General features: G+C 43.7%; 1 protein-coding gene across 5 annotated transcripts in view; it reads left to right on the forward strand.

Annotated features, from left to right (window-relative positions):
• TACC2 (transforming acidic coiled-coil containing protein 2) overlaps window positions 1-12,265 on the forward strand; it is a 129,353-nt gene that overhangs the window by 40,166 nt on the left and 76,922 nt on the right. The window contains exon 1 of one of the 5 annotated variants that reach the window (XM_069020186.1): window positions 11,242-11,321. The exons of the other annotated variants lie outside the window; for them this stretch is intronic. Within the exon in view, the coding sequence (XP_068876287.1) occupies window positions 11,257-11,321 (65 nt within the window). The 5' untranslated portion in view covers window positions 11,242-11,256. Of the gene's footprint in view, window positions 1-11,241; window positions 11,322-12,265 lie in introns of those variants that run through there. 5 annotated transcript variants of the gene reach the window in all.

Genomic DNA, 12,265 nt, shown 5'->3' on the forward strand with positions numbered 1-12,265 from the left:
CCTGTGGCAGGCAGGGCAGGGCTCTTGAAACAGCTGCTGACAATTCACAGAGTAGTTGCTTAATGCTTGCATATGCTTCAAGAATTCATTATCACCTGTTTTTCCAGCGTGAGTGCTTGCATCAACAGGCAGCTGCTCATTTTGGACTGTGGCTGTCCAAAAGGCTGAAACACTGGGGACTCTCAGAGGTACAGAGGAAACCCAGCTCTTGTCAGGCTTGTTTTTAGAGCAATATGCATTTATATCACAAAAAAGAAGCAGAGAGCATTAGCTGAGCTGGCTGGTCTGTCTTCATCAAGTACAATACATTGACCAATTCAGTTTTCCTCTGAGGTTAAAACTGGATTTGTATCATTAAATTTCAAGGTGTGTTCCATATGCTGTGCACATCAGCCACAAAGCTCAGAGTGCTTTGCAGTGGTTTATTGCCCTGTCATTCTTACAGAGGATAAACTACTACAGCCACACAAAATGAGGTGCACATTTCTAAGAGCTGACTGTGAGGATATGGACCTGATACAGAGAACTCCAGGGAGAAAGATTCCTCCCCAGCTCTCAAAACAAATATCAATAACAAGTAAATTATGTTTAGGAGAAAGAAGTAGTTCTGAGAACCATTCAGAACCTTCTTTCTGAGAGGGAGAAGGTTCTGAATTGTTTCAGCTTTGTTTCCTTCCCCTTCCACTGCTTCTCTGTAATTCCCTCTCTTATAAGATCCCTTATGTTGAAACCCCACTGAATTGTGCATGAGGGGGTAAAGTTGTGTGATCGGACTCTTGAATCCTTGTTAGGATTTCTTCCTGGAGAGGAAATAGATGAATTTCTTCCCTTTGTGGCTATGCCCTGGGAGGAGGCTGGTCTTGAGATGAACAGTGAATCCAAGCACTGCCTGCAGTGATTCCTGTCCCCACCTCCTTTAGGGAGGCAACTCTGGGCAACTGATAAGGAGAGTCCTTATGTCTGCAGGCAATAGTACAGCACCAGTCACTTCCCTTCAAATCTTCAGTAAAAAGGACAGTCATTTTTGGAAAGGAGATTGTGGCTGAAGCCACACTTCCTTGTGGAAGTACAGCTGTGCTATCAGCAGAACCAGGGAAGAGTTGGATTTTGGCAAACCTGTCTGTCAGCATTGAAACAGACTAAAAAAAAACCCAATTTGTTTTGATGTTTTTAACTCTCTTTGCCAAGTCAATAACTAGAAACCTGTATTCCTGATGGCCACATTTGGGCATCAAAAACATCATTCTTCCTACTTACTGGGCATCCAGTTGCCTCATTTTCTGTCCAAGGTTTACTTGGAAAGAAAGATCAGGATTTGAGTTGGTTTTTCTGGTTTTTTTTCTCCTCTTGCAATGGATACTCACAGATCTGTAATGTAACCCACACTTCATCTTTCTTTCATGGAGAATGGAGGTTCCTGTATATACAGGGAGCCCTGAAATCCCTGAAATGCTCCTGTCTGCATCATGGACTGTGACAGATGTTGAGCAGAGCGTGGAATAAACTTGGAAATGATGGCAAAATTTGAGGGATGTTCAGAGGTGGGATGGATTTTTTGATAAGCTGTTGTAATTCAAATGGCACATGCAAGCTGCCATTGTCTCTTGGAAAAGGTATTGAGGGAGCTTTTAAAGGAGGAGGCTGTGAAGTGATTCCCAGATGTGCAGGTACAGAGAACACATTGCATGTGTTGGCTGATTTGTTGGTTTGGCAAAACGCTGGGTTTGTTCACAGGCCTTTGGGTGTTGCAGGCTCACAAAGATGCTCAGGGGCTCAGCTGGGCTGGCTGTGCAGTCAGAGGAGAGCACAGGGAGCTGTAAACACACTGCAAGCAGTGACACCCATGCTCTTAGAGAATGCAGAGGTCTGCTGTACTGACTCCCATCACTTACCACTCAAAACAGTATTTTTATGTGGGAAGTACATGGCAGCAGTTGGGAGTCAGCAAAACTACTTGAAAAACACTCCTTATGTCCTCTGCATAGGTCAGACAAGATCTCTAAAGTTGGTCCAGATATACTTTTGGAATTGCTTCATTCTTTGTTCTTGCCATCAAAAATTGACGAGTTCAGTAACTCCAAAAGGAATGTTCATTCCTTAGTAAATATGACTTGGTCTTTTTTTGTCTCCATGACAAACAGTATTAAATATTTTAACAGTCTTGCTGGATGAGGTGGGGAATGTAGAACTGCTTTTCAGATCAGGCAAGTGGGTTTTGAGCACTAAGGCTTTGTGTTGTTAGCATCTGAAAACAAGAGTTTGCAGTTAAAAGGAAACTTGTCAAAACACTGATAATGCAGCTCTTTAATTCCCTATTTTTTAACTTCAAAATTGATTCAGGTGTGTAGCATCTCAGGCTCACAAAGCAAAGGGAAAAATAGCTGGAGGTGATTTACACATAAATGAAATGCACAAAATCAATCCAGTTATTTATCCCTCCTGGCCTTCCTTCTTTGTATCTGAATTCTTTCTCTTTATTTTCCTCTTACTGTCACTGTTATCCTCAGTAGGTGCACCTGTTAGTACAGTTGTGCCTTTGGACATGCCTGCAGTCCTGAACTAAATTAATAGGATGGGCAGTTCTGTGGGAATTTCATCTGTGTGAAGTCTGAGATACTTAATTTTGGTATTTTTCTATTCACAGCAGAGTAAAATTAAGATAACTTTGTTCTTACCCAGCAGACATCTCCCATTGCTTTCTAGGAAGTGAAAGGGAGTTTTGCCAACTACTCTCATGGATTCCATTGACCATAGAATGGTCAATGACCTCTGGTTTAGGCAGCATCTACGTACTTATGAAATTTGTAAAGTATTTATAAAATGCTGCTTGGATAGTATGCCCTGCTGTATTCAAAAAACATTCCAGTGAAAAGCCAGGTATGTGAGACCATGACACACATTGTAAGGTAGGTACTGACATGGATGGGTGATAGATGAGCTGCTGTTTTCACACATCCTTCTGTGTTTCTCAAGACTACATTTATTTAATCAAATAAAGCATTTGCTAAGGAAATCCAGCAGACACTGCCATACTTTGTCCAATGTCTGCATGGGAAGTTTAGCATCATTTTCAGTCTTCTTTCCTCATTAAATAAAAATTACTTTCAGATTACTTTTTTTCCCCCTAATTAGATTTCCCCAGATGTATTTTTCAACCTGTTTCCTCAAAATCATTTCTGCATCTTACAGATCCCCTGTTCTCCCTATTCCAACACTGTATCTTCTGGCTTCCTGGAAAATTGGGTACCGTGGAGCTTCTTCCATGGTCCCTGTTTCTAATAGAATATGCAAAGTAGGATTAGCCCCAGCTTTGAACCCAGTGGAGGCCATCTCTGAAAACACCCATTACAGACACACAGATGTGTCTGAAGAGCTAGAACTCCACAGATCTTGCATTACCCTTTTCTTTCTGTTTTTCCTCCTATCTTTTATGTTGATTCTGTGGAGCCCATCTTACCAATACTGGTCCAGGTGCATGGAAATCCACAGATGCATTGCTAAAAACAAGAGGGGAGTTTTTAGTTATTGCAATTCCTTAACGTTTAAGTACTCTGGAAAAACAAAAAAATGTTACATGGATCCGTTTGGGCCTGTCCATCTACACTCACCTCACAGGTTAATTCTTAGAGTGGAGTGTCTTTGGCCTGTAAGAAGTTCTTCCTCTCAAATTGCAGTAATAAGTGCAGAAATGTTAATTGCTGCAATCAAAGGCAACTTGTTCTGGATTCTGAGGTCCCTGTGAAATGCTGATTGCCACCATTCTGCGCTGCAGGGAAGGACCAGCCCTAGAATTTTGTGGTAATCTCGTTCTCCTTGCTGGAATGTGCTTGGCACCTCCTCTTTGTTCAGCCAGGCTTAATCCTTCCTCTTCCCCACTGCCCCTGTTTGGTATCCTCAGTAAAATAACCAGCTGTCCAAAAGTGCCCCAGGACTCCACAAGGTTGCTTCCAATTTAATTTCACTAATTGACTTTCCTTCCCTCTTGGTACATTCCTTTCAAGGCAGCTGTGTGAGAGGCTGCAGCCTGCCCTTGGAGGGGGTAAATGCTGGCCCAAAACTCTCTGCTCCATTGGAGTGATCCCAGCAAAGGACTTGGCCCTGAGCCTCTGGCAGGTGAGCCAGGGAGAATTCTGCCCTGTCCTGAGATCCTTTTCCACCCAACCATCCTACAAGCACTATACCCACAGTTGTCCTGCTCTGCTTTAATAAGAGGGGTGTCTAATTGTTTCAACAGATTAAAAAATCAAATTAGGAAGACAGGCTGTATGTAGACAAGTAGGATTTAAATGATTCATTGGCCTGGTGTTTTCCAGGCTCCAACCTGTCAGTCTTGGCTTCTCTTTGTCCATGGTGCTCTGATAAACATGGAGCACATGCTCCATGAAACTCATCAAAGTGCTTTTTTAAAATTCTTCTCCAGAATGTTTTTCCTAGCTGCTTTGGCTAATGAAACACAAACAGTGTAATCAATAAAGCCTTTTTTTTTTTTTTTTTTTTTTTTTTTTTTTAGGCACTCAAGAGCTTATGTAAAATCTTTGGAATTTGTAACCATGATAACATTGTTATGCTCTCCTAGCTGATAGAAATATCAAAGCCAGCTAAGAATAACTCTGCAGCAGACAGAGAAGATTGGATTTGTTTCCTGGAATGGAAGCTAAAAGCATGAATACATTGCTCAGTTACTAACAACTAAGGAAAAAAATAAATAGACACCTAAAACTTCCATTTCCCCTTCCTAACAACATCATTAAATGACTCAAAATATACAATTAGTTTTGCTGAATATTTAAAGTCTCCAAGATTTTTCACATCTTATCTTTTTATTCTTTTTTGAGTGTTGTGATGGTACATGAAACTTATGTTACATTTACCATTCTTCAAATCCTGTTCTTCTGGTAGAAACTCCACAGAAACTTAGTTTGCTAGAGAAGTTATCATTGGAATTTGTGAGGCTTCGAGTCTACCCTAGGGTTTTCTAAAAACCAATCTTGCTTAATTGGAAATTTGTAAAATGGGAGTTTCCCATCACTTTTATCCTCCAAGCTGTAATGGGTTAACATTAAACTTTGCTTCAGATTAAGGTGAAAGTCTGGGAATTTAAAGAGACAGCCATCCCAAAGCCTTGCCAGTAAAAATTGCTGGGAAATGCGCAACCTAATTTTCAGCCACCACAAATGATGGTTGTGGGTAATTTGTATGTGGAAAGTAGCAGAAATATAAAGTTCAGGTGTTTGTTACAGAACTTGGCTTGGTATCTCAGCCAGGCTGCTCTGCAGTTAATTGGGTCTGTGGTTTTGCAGAGTGAATGATTGTGAGCCTCTGGTTAGGAAATGCAATCGAGAAACTCCTCTTTTACGCTAAACAAACTGAAGTACATTTCTATGGATTCGTTGTAAAACAGGCACCAAGTTTTCACAAAGAACAATTTAAAATCACATATACATTTTTCAGAAGGCCATATAGTGATAGGCCAAGGGAGAATGGCTTTAAAATGAAAGAGGGCAGGGCTAGATTTGATATAGGGAAGAAACTGTTCCCTGTGAGGGTGCTGAGGCCCTGGCACAGGGTGCCCAGAGCAGCTGTGGCTGCCCCTGGATCCCTGGAAGTGCCCAAGGCCAGGTTGGATGGGGCTTGGAGCACCCTGGGATAGTGGAAGGTGTCCCTGCCCATGGCAGGGGATGGCACTGGATGAGTCCCTTCTGGCCCAAACCACTTTGTGATTTCATGATCTACGTTTTTAAAAGTGTCCCCTCCAGTCTGTGCCATCCTGATGCTTTCTGGATTTTCCTCACAGGGAGCCAGGGAAGGGCCTGGGCTCTGGCACAGCCATCCTGTGGGATGTCTCCTGCTCCCCAGCCCTCTCATCAGCCACTCCAGCCCAGCTCTGGCCTCCGGAGAAATCTTTTGCAAGGCTTTCCTTGGCGGCTCTTTGATCTGCCCCAGCCAGCCTGGCCCTGCTGCACCCTGACAGCCACCCCTACCCTGTCATTGTCTGCTGGGAGCTTGCTTAGCTCTTGCTTCCCTGTTGCTTTCAGCTGGTTCCCTCTGTCCTGCCCAAGCCTTCTGTTAAGGTAGCTCAGGCACACCTGAGCTTTTCCTGGAGTTTCAGCCTATCAGGTTCCCACGTTAAGTAGCAGAGGGCACTGGGAGACAATTGGAAATGTTTCTGTCACAAAGGTGGGTTGAAATTGCTTCACAGTTGGTCAAAAGGTTTTGGCACAGCAAAAGGCTAAGGAATAAACAGGGAGAGGTATGTTGTTTGAGAAAAATGACCATTTATTCCAAAAATGCTCAATTTGGTTCTGTTAGCAGGAACATGGCTTGTCTGTGGCCACGGCTTTGAGCCAAACTGAAGTGCTGCTTGCAAAGAAAATAAAAATTTATTTTAATGAATCTTCCTCTTTCCATGGTTTCCCTCCCCCTCAGGGCAGTTATACCTGCAGAAGCTATTTGTGAAATGGCTTCCAGATGGCAGAAGAGGTTAATTCCCCCCAAAATGAGAGGGGGACTGGATCCTTGTACCTGTATCAAAAATCACAGTAAATTTTTCCATGGCTGGTTTCCTACTGCTTGGGAAGCAGGATATGAGAGAGACACTCTCCCAAGAAAGTTTTAACTCTGAGACTCATCTTAATTCTTGCTGTCAGAGTGGGTGCTACTGGCTCCCAGTGCTGCAACCAAGTGAGTTCTCCCCGTACCATTCACAGTGTTGGCCCCATGAAAAGCCATACCCTGCAGCCCAGATGATGCTGGCAGACTACATGTTTTTCAGCATTTTAACCCATTACAGTGCCTGATTTGGTGTCTGGGGATCATTTGGTGTAGCCTTCTATTTCCTGTACAGGTATCTGACTTGTTAAAAGCAGCAATGAGCACATGGAGGGGAAATCCCTGTCTTCTGCTTTCAGACTAGATGGGAAAGTTCTCCTCTAACACAAAATTCACCTGAACAAAAAATCTGTTGCCTCCTTTTGCTTATAGAAGAGCAGACAAGGGCTAGAAGTAGAAACTGCCCAAGAGTTAAAAAATTAAAAACTGATTACTATATTTTCCCCCCTGCAGCCCAGTTCTGAATTGATGCTTTGAGGAGTCCACCAGGTATCATTACTGTACCTTAATACTAAAAGGAGATGCACAGTCCTGCTAGGGGCTGGACTGAGTTCTGAAGAAGAGGAAGTGTCAGTTTTGTCACCCAAGATGTGGCTGGCACCACAGTTGAAGAGTTTGGAGACATGGAGTCAGCTGGGAAACTAACTCAGCTAAATTGAGTCTCTGTAGTCCCAGCATTTCATCCGAAGTGTCTTGATTGCTTACCAAATGCCCCATCTACCAACTCTCTTGCTGTGGGATAGATATCATAAAGCTTATAGTTGTTGTATGGCATGTTATAAACATGATAATGATCTCCCTAGGGGGAGACTCAATTAATTCCTTGGGTGCTGGCAGCTCATATATGCAATTTGGTGTATCCCCATGCAGACTTAATTACCTGTAAAGCCATTCTTTTGTGTTGTAATAAACCCATAGGAAACCTAAGAGATTAATAAGGGCATGCAACTAATTAAAACTGCCCCATTTTCTTAGAGGTAAAGAAACCTATAAGAAAGCAGGTGAAAACCTATGGAAAGAAAGAAACTCATAAGAAAGCAGGTAAAGAAACTTACAAGAAGGCAGGTAAAGTAACCCATGAGAAAGCAGATTGAAAAAGAAGATTAACCTGTTAAGAAGGCAGGTAAAGAAACCTATGAGAAAACCTGGGTGACTTTAGGAGCTGGAATTTAACCCAACAATTCATCTAGGATTAAAAATGGTTTGGTGTAGATTTAAGAAAATGTTATTTGTTTAGCTAGAAACACATAATGCTTCTGTGAAAGGTGTTAAAAACTTTACATCCTGAAACCATTTTAAAAAGTTTTATTTCAGGTTGGGCAAAACACCATTCCTGCAGCCTGAAACTTGGGGAAAAAAAAAAAGTTGCCAAACACCATCAATTAAAACAGACTCTTCTTAAGTGGCTTTTAAAACACTGGCAGCTATCTATGTGTGCTTTAAGCGTTACACACACCGTAATTTAATCTCTCCACATCTCCCCCCCCCCCCCCCCCCGCCCCTCCAGCGGATGGAAACTCCAAAATTCCACCGTAAAACCGAGGAGGGGGGGGAGGTAAGATAAAAAATTAAAAAAAAAAAAGAGAAGACAACCCACGTGTGAGGCGGTCAGTGGGGCTGGCGTTGGTGGTTTCGCTCCTTTGTTGCGGCAGCCCCAGCCCTGCCCCGCCGGGCTCCGATGCCCCGGGGCGGCGGCAGCGCCGGAGCCGGCGGGGGAGGACCCGGGCGCGGCAGCGCGGCCGCTCCGGCCTTTCCTCGGGGAGCCTCATGGGAGGAGCCTGCGAGCAGCAGCTCGGGGCTCCTATTCCTCGGCCTTTTGTACGCTCCCGGAGCTCTGCTGGAGAAGCGGCGGGGAGCGGGGCTGCGGCGGAGGCGCGGTGCCCGCCCGGCACGGTGGGAGCGCAGGGGAGCGGCGGCCGGGCGAGGGGCTGTGCTGCCGGCGAGGATGACTGCGAGTAGGAACGCTGGTGATTATTTCCTGGCGTTGGTAAGTAGGCACTTGTGAGTGGGAAAGTTTTTATTTTCCCTCTTGGTTTGTTTTTTTTGGTTTTTTTTGGTTTTTTTTTCCCCTTTTGAAAAACTTTTGGAAACTGTTTCCCCCGCTGCCGCAGCGCTGCTTCCAGCTCTGGGTGAGGATTAACTCTCCTCCCCCCCCCCCCCCCCCCAAAAAAAAAAAAAAAAAGTGGATGATTTTGGGGCTCTTGCTCTGGTTTCTGGCTGGGTTTGGGGTTTGTGCTCGAGCGAGGAGGAGAGTGCGTGTGGTGTTTGCACTGAGGAACTTCTGCTTCAGGTTTACTAACTGGGAACTTCGGGAATTTGGGAACTTTGAAATCCTGCTCCAGTGTCATCAGGACGTGACCGAGAGCCCTTCCGAGGCTCTAAAAGCTGCTCCGTGGTGACGTGATTGGCTTTTTTTAATGGTTGACAGTTATTACAGCAAATATGCTTATTCATCCTGTGATTTATACTTCTGATACTTTTATGTGGCTTTCTGCTGTCCCTCTTTCAGCTTGCGACGGAAGTAGTGCTGTAACACATTTCAGTCCCTTTAAGTATTTTAGTCTAAAATAACTGTGTTTGTTTAATGTAGCAACTCATCTTAAGTTTTAATGCGAGCACAGTAATGTGGCACACTCAGGAAAAAAAAAACAACAAAATTCTGTTTTATTGTTACATCTGATCAATCAGTGATCAATCTGGGTACACGTGTTAAGAAATAAAGGGATTTCTAAGCAAGGAGGGTTGGGTGAGAGAGGAAGTGCGGGCCCTCAGGTAAAGTGTGACTAAACACCATCCCCTGCCAAGATAACTCCTCTATCTTCTCAGGGTTTCCACAGCCAGTGCCAGAAAAGTACAATTTCTGAGAATGCCTCTGCGTGGTCCCTGACAGCGATAGCGCTCTGCTCCCATCCAGCAGAACGCCGGGACTCACCTGCAGGGATTGCCAGCTGCTACACAGCTGGGCTTGCTTTCCACAGGTGGGGAATTGCCTTCAGGAAGTCTTGTAAAAAATGCTTTAATGCCTCCAGAAGGCAGCTCCTGCGTTTGCTTGCCTTCCTTGTGTTGTTAGGATGGGATTGTGCAGGGAGAGAAGGGACTCACTGCCCCGTTGCTGAAAGCACAGCCTTGTGCCCGGAGCTGGGCATGCTCCCGCATGGAGTGTGGCCAGCCAGGATGATGGCAGGGCTCTCCCTTGGGGACAGGTGTGCCTCAGTGCTGCTCCAGCCGCGCTGGGCTGGGCTGGCTCTCCTTGGGTGCTGCAGGCACTGCCACCCAGCACCCAGACCTGTTCTGCTGATTCCTCGAGTCCCGCTCAGAGGAACACCATGTAAATCCCAGGCACTGGAATAATTCCGCCAGAAGCCAGTCCTGGTGTCTTGATGATAGTGCCTTTTTTCCATAAGTGTAGTTATGCTGCCATGCACTGGGCATCAGACTTGTGTTTCCCATGTGTGACAGGGGTTTTCTTTGCTTTTAATTAACACATGCCATGTCATCTCTTGGATACCTTTATTACTGTGTTTGCACAGCCCTGGCTCAGCAGGACTCAGCCTGGCCCAGGTCGAGCCTAAATACAAAGTGCTGGTGCGAGGCACTTAAGGCATAGTTTCTTCTTCAGAGGAGTATGGAATTTGAGAGATTTTTCCAAAATAACGTATTTAAATGGATAAGTAGATCTTTTGTTGGGTTTACAAAAGGCAGTGTATTTCCCAAAACTTGAACTTTTGACTGTGAGTGCATTTTTAGCTGGTAAAAGTAAAACCTTGGCTGTATCTAAGCACAGTGACCAGCAAAAGTGACCCCCAGTCATTGTTGTGTCTGAGCTTTCAAGCTATTGCTGGTGTATGGACTTGTCCTGTGAGGATGGATGTTCCTTTAGTTCCTTGGGAAATAAAGCCACACTTTCCATTTTAATCTTAGAATCTCATATTTTTCCTGAAATGCTGTTGATATTTAAATGGGTTTTAAATTAGTTCACAAGTAGTAGTACAGGAGGGGAAGAAAAGAGGGGCTTGTTTGTTTCTAATGCTTTGCTTGTATCTTATGCAGCAGTTTTGAGCTGTTCCCTAAACAAGTTTAGTTTTAGTTAGTGATATCTGTAATGTTGATTTCTAATATAAGAAATAACTTCTTACTTCCTTCTTTGCTGAAACATTGACAGGAGTCGCAATAACCATGAAAATACTTTTAAAGAACAGCAATGCCAAAGTTGCTTAGAGTTACTATAGCAGGTTATTGTTGGATTTTCTAGACACCAAATTTATTTCAGTGAATGTGGCTAATGTATGAGAAGCTACAAACTAAAGTGCAAGAAGGTAAAAATACTATGAAGGAATTAATAAAATGGAACAAATTTTGTGAGGTATGTTGTGTTTGAATGAATGAATTTTAAACTGATGGAGGTGCTGCTAGATCTTCTTCCTTTCCAAAGAATTGCAGTGTAAGAACTTACCAACAATAAATTCTCTCAATATTTTTCTGGGATTGATCAATACTTTTTATGGATGGATAAACTGAGGGTCAAAAAATGACTCTTTGGCCTAAGATATTAGAAAGCCAAGTATGAAATCTAGAGGATTTTGTTTGTCAGCCTTGCTGTACCCAGCGAGAACGTCTTGTGTCCTGAAGAAAACAAAACAGTGGGTGATGAGAGCACTGAGAGCTCAGTCTTGCCTTGTGGTTGTTGGTGCCATTTTCCAGAGATTTCTGGGGTAAGAGCAGGATCCATAAATCTTGCTGTTATCTCTTTAAAAGCAACCAAATGTTTGGGACTGGGAGATAGCAGAGTTTGAAATGCTTATTGGTTTCCCTTGGAGTAAACTTGGAGCTGTTGTTGACTGTTCAAAGGGAGCCACATCCAGCTCTCCTGATTGGAAAAACATGGACAGGGAGTAAATGCCAAGACCCGTAGCTGCCTTCTGTCTCCAGCACCAGTATCAAAGCATTTTATAACTTTCCTATGAAGTTAGAGGTTTAAGGTCTGCATCTCAGGGATGTCAGGAGAAGAGCAGCAAACACACCCACCAGAGCACCCAGCAGTCGCTGCTCTGTGTCCTTGTGTGCCAAGTTGTGCCCCTGTATGTATCTTAATTTTCTGCCTTGGTTTGAAACCTTTCTACATAGACAGAGGTAAGACCTGCTGTGTTTAAACAGAAGAAATTACACAAGTTTATGGAGTTATTTCTCATTCATTCATTGATATTTAATTACTACTGTGGGTCAAGGTTTGCCTGAAACTTGTTATTTGCATACCTGCCTTCTAACAGTGACTTGGAAAATCTCTTTCCAAGGCTAAATAGAGGCCTTAAAAGTGAAATTGTGAAACTCAAGAGCCTAAGGACACCTGATGGGCAGTGTCTTTCTCTTGTGACACACTAATAACAGTCTGAACCCTGTGGTCTTTGGGCTGAGTTTAGTGTGCTCGCTGCAGCTGTTGGTAAGCAACTGCTTGTTAAACTATGAGGTATTTTCCTTTGCAAACTATTTCAGTCATGCTTGTCATAAGTAGAATTTGGAAGCAATTTTATGTAGATTCTCTTCCAGGCTCGACCCAGAACTGAGGCAACAGAATGGAAAAAGCTCGTGGCCTTTTTATGGAGTTCAATTCTCGGAACAAATTGGCCTTAAAGGCTGGTGGCTGCAGAGGGCTGACAGC

Source organism: Aphelocoma coerulescens, chromosome 6 (genome assembly GCF_041296385.1).
Source record: "Aphelocoma coerulescens isolate FSJ_1873_10779 chromosome 6, UR_Acoe_1.0, whole genome shotgun sequence".
Classification (NCBI taxonomy): Eukaryota; Metazoa; Chordata; class Aves; order Passeriformes; family Corvidae; genus Aphelocoma; species Aphelocoma coerulescens.